General features: G+C 33.7%; 1 protein-coding gene and 2 non-coding genes across 10 annotated transcripts in view; all 3 read right to left on the bottom strand.

Annotated features, from left to right (window-relative positions):
- Nucleotides 1–26,543, bottom strand: part of LOC122569776 — a 348,929-nt gene that overhangs the window by 98,030 nt on the left and 224,356 nt on the right. For all 8 annotated transcript variants that reach the window (XM_043731353.1, XM_043731355.1, XM_043731354.1 and 5 more), the window contains 2 exons: nt 11,845–12,066; nt 7,855–7,980 (listed from right to left, as the gene is read on the bottom strand). In XM_043731353.1, the coding sequence (XP_043587288.1) occupies nt 7,855–7,980; nt 11,845–12,046 (328 nt within the window). In that variant the 5' untranslated portion in view covers nt 12,047–12,066. The remainder of the gene's footprint in view (nt 1–7,854; nt 7,981–11,844; nt 12,067–26,543) is intronic.
- On the bottom strand, nt 9,613–9,685 carry Trnaf-gaa. The gene has a single exon. It is a non-coding gene; the product is annotated as a tRNA-Phe (tRNA).
- On the bottom strand, nt 9,766–9,838 carry Trnaf-gaa. The gene has a single exon. It is a non-coding gene; the product is annotated as a tRNA-Phe (tRNA).

Genomic DNA, 26,543 nt, shown 5'->3' with positions numbered 1-26,543 from the left:
GCTTACACGGTATGGAAATTATTAAGATCAGCGATGCGGGAAGTTAGAAGTAGTAAGTTGTAAATTTCTCTTTTCTAATTTCATAATGTTACATCGTCTAGAAAAATCAATAAATCTAATTTGCAAAATTTACGATCAAAATTTTATTTGTATAATTATCAATTTATGTAAGAGAATTTATTAGTAACGGTATTTCGTAACTTGTAACTTAAAATTTCTAACTCGTAAGATTTCACTAACGATGTTAGATCAATCGTGCAAGAGCATTCCGAATATATGATTAATAGAAACAAAGCAATTTAAGTTTACTATTGGAGTTACTTTGCTTCGATACGACGAACCAATTTATGCCTATAGATTAAAAAAAAAATAAATTTAATATTTATTTTAAATGATACGAGGATTTCGAATCTAGAAGGCACTCGTCTAAAATTCCGAAAATCTTCAAAATAAAATAATTATACAGAGATGAAAATTCAGTTGCTCTTACCCTCGTAATAAAATAACGCTGCTGTGTCATAAAAATTTTAATTACCAAAGTTTACCTTTTCAATGCAATATATTTGAATGTAATTTCGTTTTCAAATAAAATATATAATTGGAAAATTAATGAAAAACAAACATGAAACGCAACTGCAAACGTAAAAACACAGGAAATTTTAAATGAATCGTATCTATCGAAGCAAATGTTGAAATATCAAAAATTAAATTGAAATTAAAATGACATTTGTTTCCTGATGCTTTTCTCTTCATCGTAAGAAAATGCAAGAAAAATCATTACCTTGCATTCGTTAGACAAGTTTAATAAATTAGCTGCCTGTTTCAGACAATCTAGGTACACCCGTCTCTTCGTTTTCGTATATTAATTGGCTCACCACAAAAATGGAATCCTTTACTGCTTCTTCATAATTCAAAATAAAAACGAAAGACAATATAGATGCAAATGAAATAGCAACGCGTTTTATTTAAATGTAACTGACCTCGTTTACCAAAATTTAATTAATTCTACCATCACTCGCGAAGATAACCATTTTCATAATTCATTTTTTCTTTATCAATTGTGTAATTATGTTGTTGGTACACGCACAGTAATTTATTTCCAACTTGCTACGAAATTATTATTTTAATTTATTTGCTGATTAAAAATAAATATTTTGCGTAATGAAAATAACGAATTTTCAAATTTCTCGCGTTCCTAGAAAAAAATATTTAAAATCGTTGTTTCGATAAGAAATAGGAATAATTTGAAATTATTATTCATGAATGTATGCATTAATATAATTAACAATTCTCTTTTTATCTACAAAAATACATAACGAATTTTTTACATTTTAATAAAATTTTACAATTGACCGAGATTAACAAATTTCAAGAATAGATGTATACGATGCTATACATACGATAAACGTATTATCTCTAACTGGCCTAAAGTCGAACACAATTACCACAAAAAATCTTCCCGGCTTCAAATGCAAAGCGAACAAAAACCAATACAAATGACCAGGCGAATTTGTACGTTCGCACAATCGAGAGCGTTTCCCTCGGTCAGCCTTAATTTCCTCGTCGAAATTTCCCATTATTCGTATGCAGCTGCAGCAGGTGATGCGTAGTCCGCGTCCGACAATCATTAATGCCCCGCGCGTATTATTTCATTTAGATCGCATCTCAACGGACAAATTATTGCCACGCACGTGTTTGAAGACTCTCTCGAGCTTCCTCGAGCATCGACGTATCGAGGCTGCCATACCAGGCGTCGCGACCGGAACACAGCTGGCCTCGCGTCTCGAATTTATTTCCCCGGAAACCATCGACTCCTTCGTTTCTCGGCTCGATACCGGCGCGACGCCCGCATTCGCTTGATAATTATCGGTTTTCTCCGGGCATCTCAAACGACGTAGTATTCCAGATATTGCGTGTTTTTGGTTCAACATGATTATATCGCTAGGCTCTAGTATGGTTACGATATACAGTAAACGTTCAAAAGATTGGAAACTTTTATTGGATAAGAATGGAACTTGAAGCATGTGTGAGTAGTATTTCACTCTGACAGTTGAAAATAATTGAACGTTCTTTTCTTTTCTTTTTTTAATTTTCTTGTAATGCCAAGTTTTACAGTGTTAATGAAATGTCAAATTCTTTATGCACGTACGGTATGTATATAAGGTGCACACGATACGAACGATAGTCATCAATGAACATAGGATCTTCGCTTTATGAATCAGATATTGAAACGTGTTTTCATGCATGTGGTTTTCTTGAAAGATGTAATTTCCAAATTTGAGCTTTCAGCAACTGGCGGTCAAAATCTCATGTATCTCGATAAATAATACATTTATAATGTAAGAACTTTATGTATAAATATGACGACTTTTTTCAACATAATGCTTCATACAAAGTACTTGATACATTCGTCAATGGTTTCATCGAAATAACACGTGCTAGATTGAAATAATTTCTGCAAGATTCGATACACTTTCTCGATGATTAATTTCATTATTTCAGATTTATAAGAATTGTTCATTCTACATAGAATTGAAAAATTCTTTGAACGAAGTTATTACAGTTACACGTTATGCGTAACACACGTATGTTCCTCTTTTAACCCGTCTCATGCCTTTCTCACTTCTGCTTCACGTTCACGTCTCTTCAAATTTCCTAATTATAACGTAGATGAGTTTCTTCGAGAAGAAGAATTATATTGCAAATATATTTTCGAAGAATATCTAAAAACGCCTTTAAAAATATTGGGAAAAAATGCAACTTCTTCGGAAATTGAATATGTATCAGGTTGTCCGAAAAGTTTCTTTCGTTTCATAAGGCGATGATAGACGAACAACAATTTCTGTTTTATATTATTTCATTGAATTAACTATGATCCATTTCGTTCTATTTCTATCATTATGTTCGTGCATAATTCCATAAACTAATATAAAACAAAAAACATTATGCGTCTATCATTTCTTTATAGAACGAAAGAAAGTTTCCGGACAACCTAATATACATATAAACCGGCGTAGAATTTAATTAATTAATAAAACGCATTAAGGAATAGAAAACATTGCAAAACATGAAACCATAATACAATTTCCGCAATGCACAGTTTTTCTTCTTTTTAATCTGTATGCAGATAGCATTTTGCACCATTAAAAATGCTAATTAGAATAATCAATGCATACGTGTAATAAACGAAATTAACGCATAGCTAGAAAATGATATACCTATAAATATTACGACAACTTATTAAACGTTAAAAACTGTGCATTTCTCGTTCTCGCATTTCCTACATATTTTTACGATCTTCTTCCGTTTGTAATACTTCGTTAACTTATCAAGCTCCTAAGAACAAGTATTCTAAAATATCTGCAATTATACCAAATCAAACTAAAACCACTCCACCATATCAAATTACCCCATAAATAAACAACCCGCAAGCTTATGTTTATTAATACCTTTCCATCTATTTTACGAGACTAATGAAACCATTTATTTGCATCCATTGTTCTCAAAAGCTCTTAATATACCGCATCATCAATAATTCTCTAATTCGATGCAAAATTTTCGGCACGAGGCACTAAATACCGGTTATTTAAGCTCAGGCGAGTCACGCGCTGTAAATTGACGCTGAATGTTCACGTGAAACGGAAAACCACTGGCTAAAAAGACGAATAAAAACGTATAATGCAAACTACGTTGGTTTCGCGGAAGCGGCGTAAAGAACACAAACGAAGAGAAATTTTCGTAAGGTTTGAAAAGCTGTCTGAAACAGAAGCAAGTCGCGGGGAACACACGTATCCGAGGAGAAAAATACGTATTCGCGCGTTCAGCAAAACATACGCGCAAATATGGCGGGAGCAGCGTTTCGCATAAACTGGTTGAACGACCACAAACTTTACGCGATTTGCGTAATTTCAGAATTTTACGAACGATGAAAGTCAATAATAACGAGTGATATATGGACGAATTCTATCGCAATGATTCGAGGAAGTCGATTATTATGGAAATTTTCAATGCTGGAAAATGAACGCCGATGTACGTGGAAATTCAAATTGAATCCAACTAAAGAAACCGATCGTAGACAGAGACTTCTTGCTTTTTCTAAATACCAGACGTTGTTTTTTAATACTATGTTCACTCTTCTTATGTCAAGTTATCATATTAGGTTCATATTATGCTCATGAAGTACATTTTTACATATATATACGTATAAATGTTTTCACAGACAAAATAGAGACATATAATACACACTTTAATTATTTTTTTATTTTTTATTTAAATCTTAACCTTTGCAATGACTTGCAATGTCATAGATGAATCTAAATCGGTTCGACTCATAGACGAAGAATTTTTCAGATAAATATTAATCGATTGGCCTTTCATTTGATTTCAGCATTCAAGTCGAAACGTTCGTGTTTCTTTTAACAAGATACGTGTTTAAGTCAGTGAATTGTCTATCAACGATTTGACGGCTGTATCGAAATAACTTAAAAAATGTAGAGAAATTAAAATAAAACTCTATGTCTTACTGTTTCTCTCGTAGTATTTCAAATAACGCGTATCATGCTATTGGACATCTAATGGTGAAAATAATTCGTTAATTTTTGGATATTACGTAAAGGATGAATTAACGTATTGATGACTTTAACATTCTGACGAGTTATATTTAAAGATACAATTCTATTTACGTGATCTTATTGTGAGGCAAACAACTGTGAGTTGATACAACTGGAATTCGTATCGATATAAAGAGCATGTTTAGATAAGTAGGAGTTCATTTAATCAGAGACAGACTAAAATTTACTTTGCACAAATCTGAGATAAATGGACTTCTATTGTATATGTATATCAGTAGTGTTGAATTTTTCGTCTTACACGCATGATTTTGGCACTTAATGAATGGTATCTTTCTTGTTCTACGGTCGATAGAAGATATGGTATGGTAAAAGACACGTAAGGATCGTTTGAAAAAACCGAAAGCTTTCTATTTCGCTGCTTTAAGAGTCTCAAGTAATAAAATTTAATTTAATATTGCTATTTTATTAGACGAAAACAAGGATTATTAGATACATAAAATTGTCAAAATCTGGAACCTTTTAATACCATTTATGATCATTAGAATAAAAATTATTTCAATTTAACATCAAGTTAAATTAAGAGATTCAATTTTGATGACTTCTAATTAATATATTATTGTTTCAGTAACATCAATTAATCATTCCATTACTCTAACATCGATATTGTCAATATTCGTAGTAGCATCGATATTAATAAATTACTCTAGTGTCGATATCATCGATAATCGTAATATTGTTCACTAGAAAATATTAGTTGAAAACATTCTCTGTTACATACAGTGGCTATAAAACGTATTGTTTTATACTTTATTGTGGTATTTACGTACTAATTAATTAGATTCAAATAATGTTAAATTTCGTATTGTTTAGTAGTACTTCCATACGGCCAGAAAATTGTATACTATGGAAGCCACATGTATACGTAAAACCTGATAAAAAAAAAGGCACGCGTCAATACTTTTGTAGCCACTGTACATTAGAGTAGCTTAAAGTATCCGAAAAATAACATTTTGCTTGTTTGCCTAAATAATAATGTATATCCTCCTTATATTACAATTTAAAAAACACGATTAACAAATCAATAGAATTACAAAGGCGAGTTAAATAATGAACAAATCAAAGTAAAGTTACACATACGATAGATCAGGAAAAGGGGATGCTCGTGGAGCGCGTCTACCGGAAGCACAGTTCCCTAGCAGCATAAACACAAGAGCACATGTATTAGACAACCAATCACAGCAGACGCGTGAGTCCGACTGATCACGAACAATGAACAAAGTGTCGACGGTCTAGGCCGATGGATTCCGTAAATATCCGAATTTTCACGACAAGTTTACCCAACTACGATACACGTACTATCGTAGCAGACGATAATAGGGCCAGTATTCCGGGAAGCATAGTATGAGGAGCAGTTCTTGGAAAGGTACAAATTAAGGGGAAAAAAGATAGACAAAGGAAAACATTGGTGTATCGGAATAATCCCATAAATATTTTGATCGACAAGAGGCACAGGCAATCAACGTGGCATGTAGCTTCATTAGTCAAAATATCCTTCTCGTGTATACTTTTATTTAATTTCCTTATTATTTATTAACTCGCTATGTAATTGCATTATAATTTAGAAATTGGTAAATGCACACACAGTCGCAAAAGTATTTGAATTCTTATCGTATGAAACTTTTACGGATATAAGAAAATACTTTTGAAATTTCATTGCCACTATGATAAAAAACGACGATCGTGATTGTATTGGTAAAAATTGGTAACAACCTGAAAGTGTATAAGTAGTACTGGAACATTTAGAGAAAAATAAAAATATCGGACAGCTCTTGCTTCTTTAAATAAGAATCATCGTTGTTAGTAATAATATTAATAACCTAATGTATGGGTTATTAAATTATTGAAAATATTTTAAATAATTTTAAATATTTAATTTTGTGTACTCAATAACCTGTGTCAGTGGTTAATGCAACTAAAAGATGAGAAGCAAGATACATCCTGATTACAGAAGGCTAAATATCTTTATCTGAATTTTTACTTTATTGGATTATTTTATTTAAAAAAGAAAGAAAAATGATAATTTGATTTGTCTACGATATTGCTGTATTATTATTTAGGGTACTGGAATATGTATCTGAATATTATGTGTTTATAAACCACAGAATATCGGGTAACGTAATATAATACAGGTAATACATCATTAGGGTAATGGATTTTGATTAGAACGTAGTGCATTGCATGCATATAATTTAATGGAAATTTATATTGTTATCGATGGTTATATTATTATTTTATATTATCATTCATCATATTATATTCACATATTTAAAACAAAATATCACGCTAAGAATTACAATGATCATATTTGCCAAATATTTGTTACGTCTGGAAGTCTTCCTCAGTATCGTAACAATGAAATGTTTTCATAATACGCAATGTATATATTGTTTATAAGAACAAAATTGAAAGATGAAAAATTGAAAATTAAGAGTATAGAGTCAAAATACACTAATCGCAATATCATCTATCGAACAATTAAACAACTTTAGAATCTGATAATACTTCCAATATCAATTTAACGACTAAAATGGAATAAATACTTTACACTAAGCGTAGTAAAATTCCAATTAATGTTTCTATACAGGATATTTCCAAATTATAGTCATACAAGAGAATTAGAAAGTGTCAATATTATAATTTCTTCGATTCAAATATCAGAATTCCTAATTATATTAGTTCTTTCTACCACGTGAAACGCATTACAACAACGTGTCAACAGCACGATACTCGCTCGCCACTATGTCAAACGCAATTGCGATTACGAAAGAAATAAAAAAGAAATTTCAATATTTATATTCCTCCGATCGTTCGATCCATCCATCAGAATCCGAGATTAGACTATTTTCTCCCATTAACAATAAGCCAACGGAACACGACAGCCACCCACAGCGAAGTCAACGAAAACTTCTTACAACTCCTGTAACTTTCCTATCTGCTAAATTTAAACAAAAGTGATAAAGCATTGACTCACTGAAATATCCCATCCGAGCTATTTTCATCCTATTCCGATCGAACCGCACGCGATAATAATACATCGACTATCGCGTATCGAAAGGGTTGCTACGAGCTGAAAATAAATCTCGCGGAGCAAGTTGTAAGGAGATCAATCGCGAGAGTAAATGATAGGCGGGAAGACTCGACTCGCGACAAAAGGTAGAATAAAAAGAGACCGACAGAAAGAGAGAGGGGAAGTAAAATAAAGTAGAAATCGTTGTAAACTTACCCTTGTGTGTTGTCGCGTGGTAAGCTCGCGCAGGTGTGGGTGGTCCAGGGGTGGTGGGAGTGGCAGCGACGTAACTGCCCCCGCCACCCCCTGGGAATAACGAGTATAGCCCGTAACGACTCACACCTGTAACACCATTCAGACGGAGAATTTATTTTTTACAGCGTGGATCGTGGTGGTTGCACGACAACCGTGCATCTCGATTCGATAAGCGGAAGAGAATTACTTTTAACGGTTTAGCTACATCGTTGTAAATAGTCGAGTTTCTCCATTGCTAATTGTCGCTTTAGAAAGAGTTGTGAATTTTATCAATCTTATTCGGGGCAAAATTCTTATTAAGCAAAATTTAACGGATTGCATGGATGAATGGAATAAGGAAGGAATACAATGTAGAGGTAGAGGATGATTCTTCATTCGAAATAGGGATGGTTTGACGAAGTTGCAACTCAACTAGGATCTGACATATTGTGAAATTTGAACGTGTAAAAAATATTCGTAATTCATTTTAACATTCGTGCTCGTATTAAGAGCAGTTTTATAAGAAATTGTAAGGCGTAAATCTTAATATGTAGTAATAACAATTGTAATAACATATTGTAACCTGTACATTGTAAATTGCAAGTTGTTTATTATACTCAGTAAAGCGTAGTAGGAAGTTGTAGGCTGTAAGTTGTAAACTTTTATAATAGTAAATTGTGATATATATGTAATTTATAATACCAAAATACATAGTAACAAAATATGTGTAAATGCCTTATCGTAAGTTGTAAAGTTCTAAAAAGTACATATCATCAATGTTACTCATAATGAAATATTTCATATTTGTATACAATGCCCTGTAACGAAAATTTCTATAAATAAAATTGTTATATTGCATTTTATTAACAAGTGATTTTATTAACACATTGTTGATAGATCACGAGAAAATCATGCATTCATGCGCAAGCGTTTTTGCTGGTGACACGTATTAATTTCTGCATAAAATAGCCGCTGATAGGACTAAGAACAAAATAAAAAATTTTTTTGCATACAATAACCGGTGACACGTCACAAGATAAAGTAAAACTTTTGCATAGAATAGTCGACGATACGCGTTAAAATAAAACTTTTGCATAGAATACCATCCGATCAACAATATGTTAATACCAAGCAGACTACTAATAATAACCGTCGATATCTAATTTTCACTGCAAAATAAAAGAATATAATCAATCTTCGTTTCTTTTGCCTTAAACAAATAAAATTTTATTCACGGAAGAGTTAAACAAACTCGTAAAACAAATTCTCTGTGTATTGTGCAGAATTCTTTAATTTTGCTACGGTTTTCAATCATCCAACGAACAATCAAATTATAAGTAAACAAGTAAATTAGTCAAACAGAAGGATCCAAAAGATATAACAGAAAATATATGAGTCGTTCAGGAGCCATATTGATCGACTCCCTAAATTGAAATGTAGAGAAAGCTGATGATATTACGAACATAATTTTTTTAATTTACCTTAGTATTTATTGTTATCTGTGCTATTCTCGTAGAACAAATGAATTTATAGAAATAAGATATTTGCTTCTTAAGAACTGAGGATTAACCATATACTTCTGTAATGGACTCCAGAAATTGATAAACACATATATTACTCAGAGTAAAAATTAAATAATAAATGCTGTAATAAAAAAATACAATCATTAAATTAAAATATAGATAGAGTTCGTCATAATAAACGTTAAAATATAAAATTATTGAAAAAAAAATTCCACATTGCCGAAACCCGGGATTGAACCGGGGACATTTAGATCTTCAGTCTAACGCTCTCCCAACTGAGCTATTTCGGCTCTTGGGAATCTTGCTTTTCAAACTCAACTTATTGTGATCTGCTCCTAAAATTACGTAACTACAAGAAAAAAAAACCACTTGCCGAAACCCGGGATTGAACCGGGGACATTTAGATCTTCAGTCTAACGCTCTCCCAACTGAGCTATTTCGGCTCGTACCAACCACTGCGATGCAGCTATAACCGGAGATTCGATTACGAAATTAAGAAAATCGGGTTGAAGGAGAGAGGATAAAATTTTGTTTATTTTAAACAAATATTATATTTTGAAGGTGCTAATTTTTTTCTGCAATGCGTAGTAAAAATTTATCAGGCGAGTCAATATGAAATTGCCGTTAATCTTTAATTAATGTTTCGTTATAAATTTTCGAATTGGAAAATAACTCGAATATCGTGATATTTTAAACGGAAATGATTTAAATACGATTTATAAATTTTATTCACGGGAAATTATTTTCTTTTCTTCCTTCTTCAATTTTTCATTCGCAAAAACATGAATTATGTAATAATACGTATACGAATGAATTGCACATTGCAAGTATGAAAGTGTAATAATAAGTTTTATGGATTATAAATTTTACGATACATCGAATCAGACATTTTGTGTTATTATCGAATTTGGGATTATAATTTGTACTTTGTGTAGCAAGCTTTTCGCGATTTCCAGCGATGCTGATGTTCGAAATTTATTACATTAATATATCAGGCTTTTTAAATTCGGCAAATATATATTTTGTAATATAATGACAATTTCTATAATCCAATTTCAACCATTTACGAGAATAATCTTTACCCGTAATTACCCGTAATTTCGTAATATTATATAAAACTACGTTACAGTTTAATTATCAATGACAAACCATATCTGAATAAATAATTCAAATTATGACTTATAATTATTACCGATTTTTGTTGAGTAAAAAATCTAATATTCTAGCTACGTTGGTGGATTGTTAAAAGTATTTCTCTCAATGATAAGATCGGCATTCGTAAATACATATATACTTGACGATAAACTTAATAAGAAATCTAGTACTTTTTAACTGGAAAACAGTCATTTATCAACGCTTGTTTGTCAATTAATACACCAAGCCATTTGTTAAAATACTGATATTTATATCACACTGGGCAATAATAAGATAATGAAAACTAGATTTAACAGTTGCTTGAAAACCAATTTAATTTATAACAAGGAAGACGCATCGTATAGATAAGATTCTGTACTATCGAGAAAAAGCTGTATTTACGTATATACGTATTTACGTGGAGGAATGATAGATATTGCCACGCCTTATTAAATAAATTTTATAGATACTTTATTCTTTTTGTCAGAAAATATTTTATATTTTTCATAACGACTCTTTTTTCATTTTTGGAAATCTCAGAACAAATGATTTACACGCGGATATTAAAAATTCAATTAAAAAAGCAGAACATTTAATTTCTATAAGAATATCAAATTATTGATATTACATCATTCGTATCAAATATTAAATTAAATAAATTCTTTGCATACCTTATGATTAAATACTACAAAATAAATAGTTTTCCATCTAAAGTTACGATATTTTTATTACTTGGAAGTAATTAATTTGCATAAAGGAAATGAGAACGATTAAACTTTACAGGAACATTGCAGATCGAGATATTGCCAGAAGAATTCGTGTAACAAACAGAAGAACTTCTTTCTCTCGAGAAATTTTATATATTATTTCATTCTACAGTTTGAAATTTTACTTCCGTATGAGACGCTTCTTTCACAGTCTGAACAACGTTATTACGTTCAAACGTATATGAATATCAAGGGTGGAAAGTATTACTTTATAAAACTTTATAAAACTACTCGTAAAATTTTTAATTATATCATTTGATCTACCTATCTTATATTGCGATATTTCTCTCATAAAAATGTTTATTCTAAAATATCCTCATCGTTATCGTATTGTGCAATATTCATGACATAATCTTTTTTCTTAAATCTCAATTTTCTTTTCCTTGATAAATGATTCATCAACAAAAAATTTCAGATCATTAACGTTCATTAAACTCAAACTGATTATCGTTCTATAAAGTGGCATATATCTCAAAGTGTTTGCCAGTCGTTTGGATAAAAAAGTAAAAAATAATTGTTTAGTGATTGATACAAGGTAAATAGCGTACCTTGGTTGTGAGTCGGCGCGGGAGTGGCGGCCAGGGGTGGAATAGCCTGAGACTGCTGGTTCGGAACCTGATTGGACTGTGCAGGTGCTAAGGGCCATAGGGTTGCTGCCGCGGCAGGGCCGGACGTCTGTTGGGCCCGGGCACCCGTGTCGCCCACGGGACGATCCCCAGTCCCACTTTGGGCCACGGGAGGGACCAACATCGAACCTCCCCCTCCCGAGGCTGAAAAATAACACGAACAGAATTTGGCGATTAAAATATTTTTAAACTGCACATTACATTCGATGAATGTTTTACAAGAAATTTAAAGATTATAATGTTATCAAAATTATAAAAATTTTAGTTTTTTAGGGTTACATTGGTGTTCTAAAGTTATAAGAGAAGATGGCTTATATTTAGAACGTGGCTGGATATTTCTTGTAAAATTATATTCATAGAAAATATGAAGAACATTGAAAGCAAGATATTCGAATAGACACGATAGAAATTTGAAACTAGGTAAAATTTTCTTGTGAAATTTTTTAAGAAATTTGTTCTAAGGTGTAGAGCAGAATTATCACGATAATCTTCACCCAATTCTTCCTTTGTGAACATTTTTAAGTGTCGTCAAAGTTAGCGCAATAATACATTTTAAAGAAAATTTTCTAGTTTTATGGAAAGCTATGATACATCGATAAAACCATTTTGAACTCTTTAAAAATTAGAATTAGATTCCAATTAGAAGATAGATTCCAAGTGCTAAAAAAATATCGATCGCAATGCTATTCTTCACTCTGAATTAGATATCTTACCCTATTCACGCGTTACATGTTGCACGATTTTTAATAATTTTCATTGCGACTTTTTGTATAACCTTTAATACTCTTTTTTAATTAATTAAACGTAATAGCTGACACCGACTTTTCATTCAGCTTTACGTTGTTATTTATTTTACATGTACTGAAAATTGCAATGAGTTGAATGGAAAATTCACCATAAACAATATATGACATGTAGGCTATGCGAACGTTTTAATAACGAACGATGTGACGTTTCGCTTCGTTCATTATTTTCCTAGTCGGTGAATCGAAAGGTATAGGGAAAAGCAGATGTCAGTATCTGGCTATCGGAATCAACTTTTTCATCGTTAATCTCTCTGCACACTTGTGGCTATGGATCGTGGTATCAAGGAACCAATAGGAACACGTGCAGTAGAAGGAAATTTGGCAGCCACATTTAGTAAAACAAAATAGGAACCAAAAAAACTAACAGCGAGATGAACGTGAAGAACGAAATATGAAAATACATATCTTTTATACATAATATATCATAAATATGAAAATACATATCAGTTGCAGAAGAAAAGAAACTACGCAGAAATAACAGGTTAATTTGACATTAAAATGAAATTCAAAGGTGGATGGATTAAAATAGAAATAATTGCTTCAGTAGAGGTACCTATGAAATTAATCCACAGCAGAGTTTCTTATATTACGTACAGATAATACTCTAAAAAATGATGGAAATTGAAAAATAAACAGAAACAAATTGCATATATATACTACTAGGAATACTAATTAAAGTATTTGAGTAGTATCGTTTGAGTAATTTCGTATATTTAATAGTCAACTAGTGCCAATTAATGCAGATATATTTCAGACACGATATTTGTAAAAATCCTCAAAGAAATGAGAAGCTAATTAAGAAACTATATAGTTTATCAAGAAAAGGTAGAAACTTTCGTCTTCCATTTTACTGATAGTTCAAAAATTACAATTCACATATTTCCACAGAAATATACATAAAACTACACGGTCAAGGAAAATCATGTATCTATCGAAAAGATTAAGGATAACACAGTTATAAACTCGAAACGCGACATATATAATCATCAAAAACTTAATTAGTTAAGAAATTAAGGAACGAATAATAATCATTGCTTCAACTTTGTTAACGTTCCGATACATAACTTTTAATAAATTAACGAATAAATAATCGTTTCTTCAAATTTCTATATTCCTTAAAATGAAAGAAAATTCTCTTGCTTTTTAAATATGTATGCAAATATCCTAAAAATGACGATGGATAAAAGATCACCGAAAAAGAACATCCGAGCTCAACCAAAAATTAGCGAAATTAAAAACCTAAGCTCTTTTCTCTTTCGCCGCCCTTCATTTCCACGGAACAGGAAACGGAACAGGAAGAAAAATGAAAGGCAAGGGCCAGAAAGCCGCGTGAACACATCGTGGATGGCGTAGCATCGTAGGCGCCTGGACCAATGTAACCTCGTGCAAAAAAAAAGCAAGAAAAAAGAGGGGACAGACAGAGGTCGAGATAGAATATAGAACATTCTCAATGAGCTGAACGAAGCGGGAGCTTCGCCATTTTCTAGCAGAGGGTGATTCACCGAAGGGATGGCCATGGAGGGTTGAGAAGCGGTAGAAACGGAGGAGGGGTAGCAACAGGTCGGCAAGCATAATGTACTCTCTTAGGTACACACACATGCACACATACAAATCACTATAGTTCCATTTGATACACAAATCTCTGAGTACGAGTTCACGTCTTTTTCTTGCGCGCTAAAATACAGGGGTTGCGGAAACCACGTACGCGGAGAAATCCTTTCACCGAAGAAATTTGTTAATGACAGGATTTTAATGACGAGAGGAGTTATACGAGAAACTGTAAAATATACGTTGCGTATACTCTGTCGAAAAATTGTCATTTTTCGAGTAACAAAAAACGGTGGATAATTTGCAGTTGATTGTATCGTAAATTCTGGAAAATGTCAAATTACATGGTTCGTGTATGTATATCGAATACTTTTTGTCGATCACTGGAAGCTGTAACAAGTTCCGAAGAACAATCGAGTGTTTCTGAGCTATGTATATAAACAAACACAGAAGTGCGACTGTGATACATCTATCATAATGGCACAATTGAAATACTTTGGATACTTGTATACAAGAAACGTATTTCTTCTCTTTAATTCCTGGTCGTTTTTTTCTAGATAATTTCTTAATTTTATAAAGCTTTCACGTATAACATTTTTTTAATATAACGTACTTTATTTCTTCAGACACTGAATCGAAATTAAACAAAACTAAATAAATTATTTTAATTCCTTTGGATTATTCTTTGGACTAATTAATATGCAATGAATATTAATATAATTACAATTTGTCTTCAGAATACAATTCAATGCAATTTTAATACAATTTGATTTCGTCAGGGACTTACAGTGAACTGAAGTTTTCATCACTATCTTCCAGTGAAACATTTTCTTAACAGATCCTACCGCTATCGCAGTATCCATTTTTTATAGTCGTATGACGGTACATACTATCAAACACGAAATTGAATATACTTAAAGCTATTTAATCAGTATATGAACCCTATAATAAATACAATGGCGTACAAATACCCTTTGTAGCCACCACATATCAATTTGATAATATCTGACAAACGTGTAAGAAGAATATTACTTAAAATTCACGTTCAACGATTCTTCATTTCCTATGGGAAAGGATATGTCCTTCCTCAAATTTTCTCCGATTTTTTATTCCTTTCGCAGAAAAACTTTCCGTATCACCAAATATATCCATTTTCAAAAACCGTAAAAGGAAGAGAAAGAAGCGATGGAAGTGAACCTGAAAGTGAATCACTCTTAGAACACCTTGCGGGTTTCACGCCAGTATCGTCGTTGGAATTATTCAGAACCACGGGATAAATCAGGATACTTGCGAAACAGGATAATGAGCCCGGTGCGACGACCTGAAATTCAAGCGAACTTCCAGCTGGAGAAAACGGCGGATGTCGCGTGTCCAAAAAAGCTGCACGTGCGAATACGATATCCCTCTTGCTTTCGCTATGTGGAAATATGTTGCTCTCGTTAAACTCACGCGATAATAACCGTCAATAAACTGTCAATCGGTCGGGTGTATGTTTGTGGAGATGTAAGTACGCGGCGATTAACGTCGCTACCGATCGTGTCCGTGAATTATAATGATTAAGTGGCCAATGTGCGACTCCACGTTCCCAACTACCGATTCAGAATACGCAAATAACGAGTCTTGATTCGGGCTAATAATTTACACGTAGAAAATTGAGACGTTGCTTCTTTTTTTTTATTCTGTATCGCGAGCGAATTTTAGGGAGTTGATCGAAATTTGAAAAGACGTAAAAAGTGATCGAGACGCAGTTTATGGTGTTCGCGTGTGAGAAATACCCTGTTAAATACGATTATTATGAGACAGTAAGTATTGAACAGAGTGTGGCTATTAAACTGTGGACATTTATGGAAGATTTAAAGATACAAAATGAACGTGTTATACATACATGTACAATATATAGCGTGTAAAAATGTAGCAAGTATCAGAGGGTAATGTATTTATGTAATATTTAGAGGATTTAGCTTTTCCAAGCGTGTTCTGAAGAATGTAAATTTGCATAAATACCTGAGCGCTCGTGCATGCCCGAGCTAACATTATCAGTAAAATTTTCCAAATCACAAATAAATTCGACAAGTTATAAGTCATGCTGGGTGAAAAATTGTACATTTTTGATATTTAATTTAGATGATCATGTGATGATAAGCTAATTAGATTAGCTACTTGCTTTCCTTCCCGAGAATAAAATTTAAACTTTAAGAATATATTAATATACTTTAGCCAGTTCAGCTACTTTGGCGAATAAACGGAGAGAAGTCGAGAATGAGACTGTAATTTTCAAAATGTTGGGAACTAAAGTTTCTTGAAAGTTACGAAAAGAATTCAACCTCTGTAACTCCATTGCATCTTTTCTTGCAACTTTTCTTGAACTCTGTTAGTCTTCTAGTCTCAGTAGACTCGAGTATTCATTGCAGTGTCAAAGTTTCCTTGCATTTGTTCTTTACTTTATTACAGTCTGTAAACGATTTGCATGAAACCGTGTTATATAAGCATGAAAGTTATCGTTAAACTTTGATTTTTGAACGTTTCAGACTGGAGAAGTTTTGAATTCAAAGAAATAAATGCTGAAGCGTAATTACAAAAATTGCCCATGTGAGACTCGAAGTAGCGATGTGTAGCTAATATGACAGAATGTATACCCATATATCTACATCGCGCACGCAGTTCAGTTAATTTAATTAATAAAAGATAGTACTATTAAATATTAATATACTTTGCTTGCGAAAAAGGATTTTAAACCCAGAAATTTTATAATGGACGAGGCGGATCGTATGTCCTCTTAAAATTTACGAATTACTTTTCTCTCATACTTCAACCTTTTTTATACTGTAGCGTGTTATTTTATAGAGAGATATGTTAATGTATTCCTAAAATTAGGTTTTATTCTTAAAAAGGAACAGACGATTTACAACACAGTAGCTCATGCTGCAACAAGATAAGGTGCTTTTACTAGCTTTAGTAGGTTAATTAAGTCTGTGAAGATTATAAACACAAAATCTATAGTTCAAAGAATAAAGCTAACATTAACAAAAATGTGCTTTTTCATTCTATTAGAAACTTCTCAATTTCTAACATTTACATCGTTTACCATCTCAACTCCTGAATTATTAAACATACACGTAAATTAAAGCTAGTCTTATGTGGATTTACGCCCATAATCACAACGTTCTATGCTCTAAACGCAATATATACTGGTTTTCTCAATCGAATCTACACGCAGGATATTCCGGTAGGTCGTTAAGAAATTCGACGACCGACTCTGCGCTCGATAATTAAGGGTCCACGAGAACTCGCGGTTCTTGATCCTGTAATTTGTACCGTGCACAACTAAGAAGGGGAAGGCAAGAAAAGTCGGAGGCGTCAGATTTTTACGAGCACCTGTTCACCATTTTCCAGCCAGCCGTAAAAGGGGCCAGCACTACGTCGTCAGGTAGTCACGATTCACGGCGAGGCCCTTCTCGTACCCTACCGACCTGAAAACCTGTTCTTCTATCCCTCCTCCGCCTCACAGCCCTTCGTCGCTCTTCTACGCCCTTGCAGCCAGCCAGAAGCAAGGGAAATTAAGAATTAGGTCGCTGGCAGGACTCTCATTTCTTTACAATTTTCGTTTGAAAATTCAAGGCCTCTTGCGCCATACAATAGAGTAGATTTGTACAAAATGTTAACTCGTTAAATCTTTCATATTCAATGTTTTGCATGTTTAATTGGTAACTTGGTGACAATGTGCAACGAAAGTATTTTTCACGTTTAACGTTATGAATGCAATATCACGGGAAACAGAACACAGCAAGTTCATTTTTGTCGAATATACTGTAACGTTAAATTAGATCAAAGAGGAGAATTTTAATACGATAGAAGTTAATGAAGGTTTGCGAAAGTCAAAGGTATAATTATTAAGACAAAAAATTGTTTTAATACTATGACGAGGAATATTTTAAAGAGTTCGAGGAGGACGAAAAACACACCAATAAATCGAAAATAAAATAACGAAACAATGTTAAAAACTGTTTCCCTATGAGAAGTAGGAAATGACTTATTGTGACTTATCGTGTTCCTTTAGTGCAGTCTTCAATTATGATACTTAAAAACTCAATGAAGATGTAAGATATATTATCGAATTGAATTGTATCATACTTTCAATGTTTGTTGCACGTGGCACAGAATTTATCAAAGTATTATACATTTATCAGAGCAAGTAGATTGCGTTGTAACAATATTTCGTAACATGATGCAAGACAAAATTTTAGAAATAATAAACGTCACAACATGAATCTTTAATACTAGAATCATCTGTATATATTTTCTATATCTCGGAAATAAATATAATAAAAATTATTCAACTTTAACACGGGAAGATATTTATATCTCTTCGAAATATAAAATTATTGTCGAATTGTTCAATTTTTTCCCAGATCCTTAAAATCATTACTGAATCAAATGAAAGAATTCGTACCACTGTTAAAATATATTTTTTCATTTTCAAAACAGCGCTATTACGTCCAAGCGATGAATTTGTACTTTAAATTTCATGGAAACAACGATTCAAATGTAACTACAGCTTAAACAAACAGAACTAAATCTCCCAACAATATTTATTTAATTCTCCACTTTATCTTACGGTCGGTTTTTTTCACAAATTTTCTCGTATTTCCAATTCCAATCCAACGAATCAAATCTCCAAAAAGCCGGTATCCATTTAAACAACGAATTTCCATCGCTGTATTTAATCAAACAGGTGAAACAGTCTTTACCATTGTATTCATACGGTGGCCATCCGAACGTGTATCCCCCGAGTGAACCTCGGGACCAAACAGGATCGGACCAACAGTTCATCGGACGAGCTTGAAACCCCGCTAAAGCTTCGAAAAGCGTTTAAATCACGTCAAAGAGAAACGAGTTTCCCCTTTTTCTCTATAATACGACCACTTTCGTCTCGCTAGCGGTTCAAAGAGTAAGCACGATCGAGCACTCGCTCCCGACTGACCTATATTTTTCCATTGAACGTTTTATCATTTCAAGCTTGCATTTCGAATCAGTGGTCGAACGAATTGGACAATGAACACAGTAGAATCACGCAGGTAACGCTTCTTCGCATTTTTTACCGACTCTCACGGATTCAGATAATCCTGCTAACAGCGGTTAGCTGCGCTGACAAACAAGAAATTGTGCAAACAGCTAGCTGTCGGTTCACAACATAAAAACAGCGAAACTATTTTTTAGGAAGCCGTTAGTTTCAATAAACAACTTTCTTCGGGGCATCATTCGTTAGAGTATTTTACGACGCCCTCAACAGAAAATTGCTGGTCTCGTGAACTCTGGATTTCCCAAAGGGTCCGCGACGCGAGCCCAGACGGCCATGGTCGGTCACGTCGCGACTCTCGGCCCGGGCCCGGGCCTGGAGCGAATCCCGTTACGTCGCCAACTTCCTCTGGCAACAATACCCTCCCCTTCCCGAACGTGCAAGCAAAAATACATGAAATTTTCACGGAGGAAAAATAAAGAGACAGCGCAGAGCCTCTGACGCATACAAATATAAGAATTTCTGACTGAAAATAAAGCATCGAAAAATTAACTTAGCGACTCAAAGTACACGACGTTTACCCATTCCTTCGTTATTACGTTGCGAGCAAAGAAATGGTGTCTCATAACATGCAGCAAGTTTGATTATTCTGTGCAAAGTTTCAAATATTCGGAATCCTATACTCTCTGTCGCTCAATTTGGCGGATCTCGGTTGCACAATCCTGCGCAATCCTCGAGCACGTGCCTAGTCGTGCCGCGTGTTGAATCCACTCTTACACAGAAATCCGCGTGTACGTGTATGCATGGAGATCGATTTTTGGTAGAGTCGCAGTGGTCCCAGTTAAGTTTCGGGGGAACGAGACTAGCTGCTACAGAGCTTGCTACTTTGCGTTAGGGAACTTGTTTCGCGAGAGTTTAACCTGCTATGGAGTGTGAGCTTCTCATGGTGGTCCACCAGGTTTATTCGTAATGCGGCTTCTAGCAGTAGGATGGGAATGTTCTATGAGCTAACAAGTTCAAGGCTGGTGATAACAAGTACATGTATGCTCTACAGGATTTCCAATTTTGATCTACCATCGCAAAGATTTTAAAAGATGTACTAGGTTGTAGAAAGTGGTTTAAAAAATTGAAGGGTTGTAGAAAATAGAAAGGGCAACTGTAAGATATTGACAAAAATAGATTGCTAGTTCAAGGTCAGGGGAATTTGGAGAAATTTACGTCGTTTTAAATGGAATTGTATAATCTTTAACGCATCAATTACACATAAAAACTACCTTCTTGTTTGATTTTGAGATTAAATATGTGTCTTGTCATATTCTTGAATATTTCTCGTCTCTTCTTGAATATTTAAAATCATTCATAACGTTAGTCATATATTATATGAAGACCAGTGGTTAGGTTGAATTAATTGTAACATAACAATTAAGCTAATATTATACGTTTCTTTTATTAAGAGAAATATTCAATGTCCATCTTTTATAAAACATCTCCAATCTATTTTACGTTAAAATACTTCTTTATAGTCACAAGCGACATCAAGGTCAGGAAATCAAGAAAAGTAAACTTATATTTTTCCAAACTTATATTTTTTTAACTTTATATTTTAGTTTAAACAAATGACACAAAAGTAATAATTTAATGTACGAAATAGCGAAAAGTAATAAAATAATAGGATACTCATGTTACGCCCAAACACGTTAACCAGCACCTTGCACGCTCCTCAGATCTACTTACATCTAATCGACTTCAATCTCGAGAAATCGAGAATCGTTCGCTCATTCTTTAACTAGCCCACGACCATAGACTAACCGAAAAAGAGATTCGGTGAGAAATATTACGAAGTCCGACGTAACAAGCCACCGTGAATCCAACGTGAATCATGCAACGTGCTATTCTTTGAAGTCCTTTCGCGGTGACGGCGAAGGAAAGCGCGTCGCAAGTGTTCTCCGCGTGAAAGTCACGGGGCGCGTACTCTGACACGCGTGTGCGTATACGCACACAGGAACAGAGCGCACGTGCACGTTTCGACATAGCAATTTATGTAGACGCGAACGTGAATGGCGTAGTAAATTCAAGTACACAAGGGTGCGGCCTGAACGAGGCCGCTGCAAGCAAAGAGAGATTCGGCCGCTTGCAGCCGATGTGATTTGCAGCCAAACTATTTTCCCCTCTTTTCCTCCCTTTTTTTCCACCCCCTTTTCTTTCATTTCACGGTTGTGGTTTATACGAATACACGAACATGCTGGAAGAGGTCTCGCGTGGATTAACCCGAAACTATATCACCATAACCACAAGAACGATAATTAGTCCTCTGGTACTTCCCACTGGTCTCCAAGGTCTTACTGACGCCATTGCTATACCGACACTTTGTATGCTTTTCCCAGAAATATATATATATATATATGTACATATGTACGTTATATGTATACGACTGGTGATAATTAATTTTTTAATGCTGTCCAACTGGCCCCCCCTAATTGTCGTTTGTCCTTGAAGACTCGTTTATCATCTTCCACGCGTTCTTCTGAATGAACGCGAATTATGAGCTTTTTAATTAATTATCCGTAGCAAATTATTTCATGAATTACGCGGATACTGTCAGATGTTTCCCGGTTTCAGACGGTTTCACACCATACGATTAGGATCATTGATTTATAAGTGGTTAGCGTGTAAAGAATATGAATATGTTTAGGCAGAAATAAAAATATTCTTGTAAACGTTATGGAAGACGTTTTGGTACGTTGGAAGTCGGTATTTTTATCGACTCTGTAGATCTTATAAATTTTATGTATTCATAAATTTGTAGATTTTATGGATCTTATACATTCTGCAATCAGAAATTGAAATATGAATTATGTACTTAGCATTAAAGAAAATGTCAGCGATTTTTTACGATAACGATGGCCTTTTAAATTCATCAACTTTCTTGTTACTCGTGTAGTTCCTGAGTTGTGTAAAAATTGTGGCATATAATTTTTCATATATAATAGTTTTATTTAAAATATATTGGATCGGTATTTACGTAACGTTACGTATTTTCCATAAAAACATATGTTTTATAAATAAAAAAAAGGTTTCTGTTTGTGAGTATATTAAGAATTAAATAATCTACTTTCGTTTCAAAGTATATAAAGATTCATTTCCGTCGTATGAAGATCGTAAAAGTCACGACCATATAAATCGCATTAAATAACGTGTGTTTTTCAAACAGAATCTCGTCCCGCTTACATGGCGAACCTAGGCAGACAGATTGATGAGCGCATATTGCATATCGCTCGAAATGCACGTCGCTGTATGCACTTTTTATTCCTCTTATTAATGTCTATGCTATCAATGCGAATTCTATTCGAGCGGAAAAGCTCGAAACGCGAGGCCGAGGCAAAAATCGAACAAGAGTAGACTTTGAAGTCAAAGTTGAATTATATCCCGTGTGATTAAACGGACAGACAGAGTTGACGTGGATAATTAGCGATTATTGCGGAACTTTCACCGAACCTAAAAAAATATCGCAGCTATTTATTGCATGTGAAACTGGTCGCGCTTGCAATGCATTGAATCTCGCTGTACAAAATATAATGACGTTTCTGTATCTTTGTCAAATGTAATTTACATTATTACGTTATTCGCTGTACTTGCAGTGAAACGAAAGAAAAGAACGTAATTTAGGATATTTATGAAAAGAAAAGTTTTGGAGAAGGAACAGGAATCGTTTTCAGGAGAAAGAAATTATGTTAGAAAGGAAACTTGTTGTATGTTAAAATTAATCGTATTAGGATCGAATTTTGTTTTTAATCTGTGAAAGAAATTTTAGCTGTTAATAACAGAAATATATTTTTGCGAATAGTTTTGCAAAGAAGGCACGATATCGCAAATGACACAATTTTAGATCAGTTTCATAGAAAACGAGATACATCTAATTACGTTTAATTAATTAATAACTCATAAAAGTGCAATGTACGTGTTCGATATTCAACGTGAAATGGTTAAAAAATCTGTATTCTAACAAAATGTTACATCTTAAATTATACAATCATTGGAGTTTAGGTGGTTGCAAGTTTCAATACTTTAGATCTGTATTTTAAAGATATTATAGCCATTTCTTTTCCAATAAATATGCATTTATTCAGTTTTCGTTGTCACAATAAATGACCACGTTATATTTGTATGTATTATAAAATCTTGTGCGCAATTAAGAAACCCCAAAACCTCAATCCGTTCAACGATATCGACTTTAATTCATTTTTTCGACATATGCAACGTAACAGTTTCGACGTACACAGTATGAGTGGCATTAAACATTGTAATTCGAAAAAGGAAATCGGTATTATTAATTTCATCTTTCCACTTTCTTTGCAAATTTAATCTCTCGTAAACTGTTATACAACTGTTATAAATTCTTAATTTATTTTCTCTTGCCTGTTATAACTTTTATAGGGAATTAACTCATTTTGAATTATTGAACTTGAAGTTCCGAACTTTTAATTCATGTAATTTATTATTTAATTAACATTTTAAATTTTATAGTCACTTTAAATAGAAGTGCAGTATCAACCCTTAACTCTACAATAATGAAGTAGCTATACAAGATGTAGTACATAAAACTAATACTAACATACCATATTATACTAAATTTAAATTTCTCCAGAAGTTAGTAACATTATAGAATATTATTTTAATGTAATACGAGCTTACAAAATTACGATTCCGTGTTTCTCATTGTGAATAATATTACAAGCAATCTTATCATAATTTATATGATAATCTCCCACCAGTGGATTTAAATTTTTAGCCCTCAAAACAAACACGCGAAAAGAAAAGACGCAGCTCGCAGTAGCGAAGTATGTAAAAAGGTTAATTAATCGAAGTAAGCCGAATAAAGGAATCAAGGATATCTTCTTTTATCCTTAATGACATTTACAAGTTTATTCGCTGCCATATAGAATCCTTCAACGATTAAATAGCAACCCTTAACTAAATCATTAAAATTCATGAGATAACGCCTTAAAGCGAAGCATCGAAAAGGAAACCGCATCGCAGAGCAATCACAACCGTGTTAAGTAAAGAAAAGAAACGAAAACAAAACAACGAAAAAGAAACATAGAAAGAGAGGGAAAGAAAACAGGAGAGCAAGAGAAACCGGGGAAAGCGCACAATACGAGACAAGACACCTGTGACAAGATTTGTTGTGACAGGAGACAGCGCGATGGAGAACTTGAAGACGTGTTTGTGAAGAGCCAGAGTGCTTGCAAATCCGTAATAAAATTATTCTGTCATTATTTTAATATCTCATACGATTATTTTAATATTTTGCTTTTACTATGAAACAAGATTCATGGATAATAATTAGACTGTAAATTTTTATGCATTTATGACAAAGTTAAAAGTTGTAGAATACATATATTATTAAAACATACATGGGACAGCCAAAGTAAAATGGTTTAATATTTACTAGATGAAACAAACTTTCTCTCAGATTTTAATTTGTTCAAGAGTATCTATAAAACCTAGAATGCTCATAAATATCCGCGGTATAGCGGTAATCATTAATATTTAGTTGGAGTCATTGAATATTTATTGATAGGTATTTTGTAACGGCACAACCATTAACTTTCACCCCAGTGTAAGTTCAGTCCAGTACAGTGCAAGTCCAGTACAGTGCAAGTCCAGTACAGGACAAGTCCAGTACAGGACAAGTCCAGTACAGTGCAAGTCCAGTACAGGACAAGTCCAGTACAGTGCAAGTCCAGTACAGTGCAAGTCCAGTACAGTGCAAGTCCAGTACAGTGCAAGTCCAGTACAGTCCAATACAGTACAGTACAGTACAGTACAGCTTTTTGTATCGTATTGAACATTGTTTGAATTTCCTGAATTTATCCTGAATTCTCTGTTCATCAGACTTTTATTGTCTTAAACTTAAATTACAATTTATTGAAATATCATTTTCTAAAGCATAAGAATAGTGTAAGCGTACGTGTTAAGCACTAACTGATTTATTAAAAGTTCGATAATAAAAAGATACACATTTCCTTTACGATCATCTTCGCCAAACAAAATATGAACTTGATTCATTCACCTTCAACTACAGACTCACACGACTCACCTAAAGACTCGTTTCTCTACTAATCGATGTTTTACCTTGACGTCATTCGTCATCGAAGCAAAGATGATTTTAAAATACAAGTATGTACTTAATCTTTCTTTCTATTTCCCGGCTACTTGATCTTTTCCAAAGCCCTTTTGAAAAAGCAGTTTCGTTCCCTTTTTCGATTTCGTCGATTGCACAATTCGATGTTGCATCGGTCGAACGGTTTTATGATCCAGGAAAGAGGCACACAACCGTTTGATACCGTAGAAGGAGAGAACTCAACTCTGGTATGGAGGTGGAATTGAAGCAGGAGAAGGAGGAACGACGAGAGGCTACTGTCTAAGCGAGTCTATTGTTGTGTCGGCGACTTAATACGCGTTTCTCTCTCAGAGGCGAGCTCTCTCCAAGCCTCTCTTTCTTTCAGACTTTCTTCCGCGAACGAGGAATAAACGACGAATCGTGTCTGCCTGTGAAAACCTCACGATGTGCTTGTGCATCTCTTAACACTTTAACGACAGAATACGATCAATTGACGTCCTAACTGAAACTCACGTTATCCATAGACAACGCCAATTGGCAATCTATGTGAAATAATCGCATCGCGATGTGTGAACAATGAACACTGTGTGTCTAAACGGTATGTATGTCTTTTACGATAGCACAAAAGTACAAAGTTTGAGCGACTAATGAAGCGATTGGATGTGATGGAGAATTCTGTTGCGTTCTAAGCTCCTAGACAGAATGATATAAAGTAACTCAGAACCGTTCGAAGTTTATTTTTAGGGATTCTTGAATAGTTTCGAATTCTAAGAAGTAGACTATGAGGATGAGAGGATTTGTTCCATTTCTAGAATGATGCATTTTAATTTGTATAACATCGTACTCGTAATAGTGAAGGAGGATTGTGTCAGGCAGTTTGTTGCAAAATTCTGAGCAATCTGCTTCGTAAGTTTTCAGCAGTAGAATTATGTTTGGTTAGTTAAACTGAATAAAATATCCTTCGACCATTTGTACGACTGGACAGTATAAGATAAAATACGAGTTATGTGAAATATGATCATGTAGAAAATACCTTAAATTACAAACAACTTTTATCATTAATTCGTCGTGTACTCATCATCCTACGAAATATAATAATTATTCCAACATAGAAGAAAAGCAAGAT

Source organism: Bombus pyrosoma, linkage group LG7, assembly GCF_014825855.1.
Source record: "Bombus pyrosoma isolate SC7728 linkage group LG7, ASM1482585v1, whole genome shotgun sequence".
Lineage (NCBI taxonomy): Eukaryota > Metazoa > Arthropoda > Insecta > Hymenoptera > Apidae > Bombus > Bombus pyrosoma.
The sequence above is the reverse complement of the archived record's forward strand: the minus strand, read 5'-3'. Positions and strand labels throughout refer to the sequence as shown.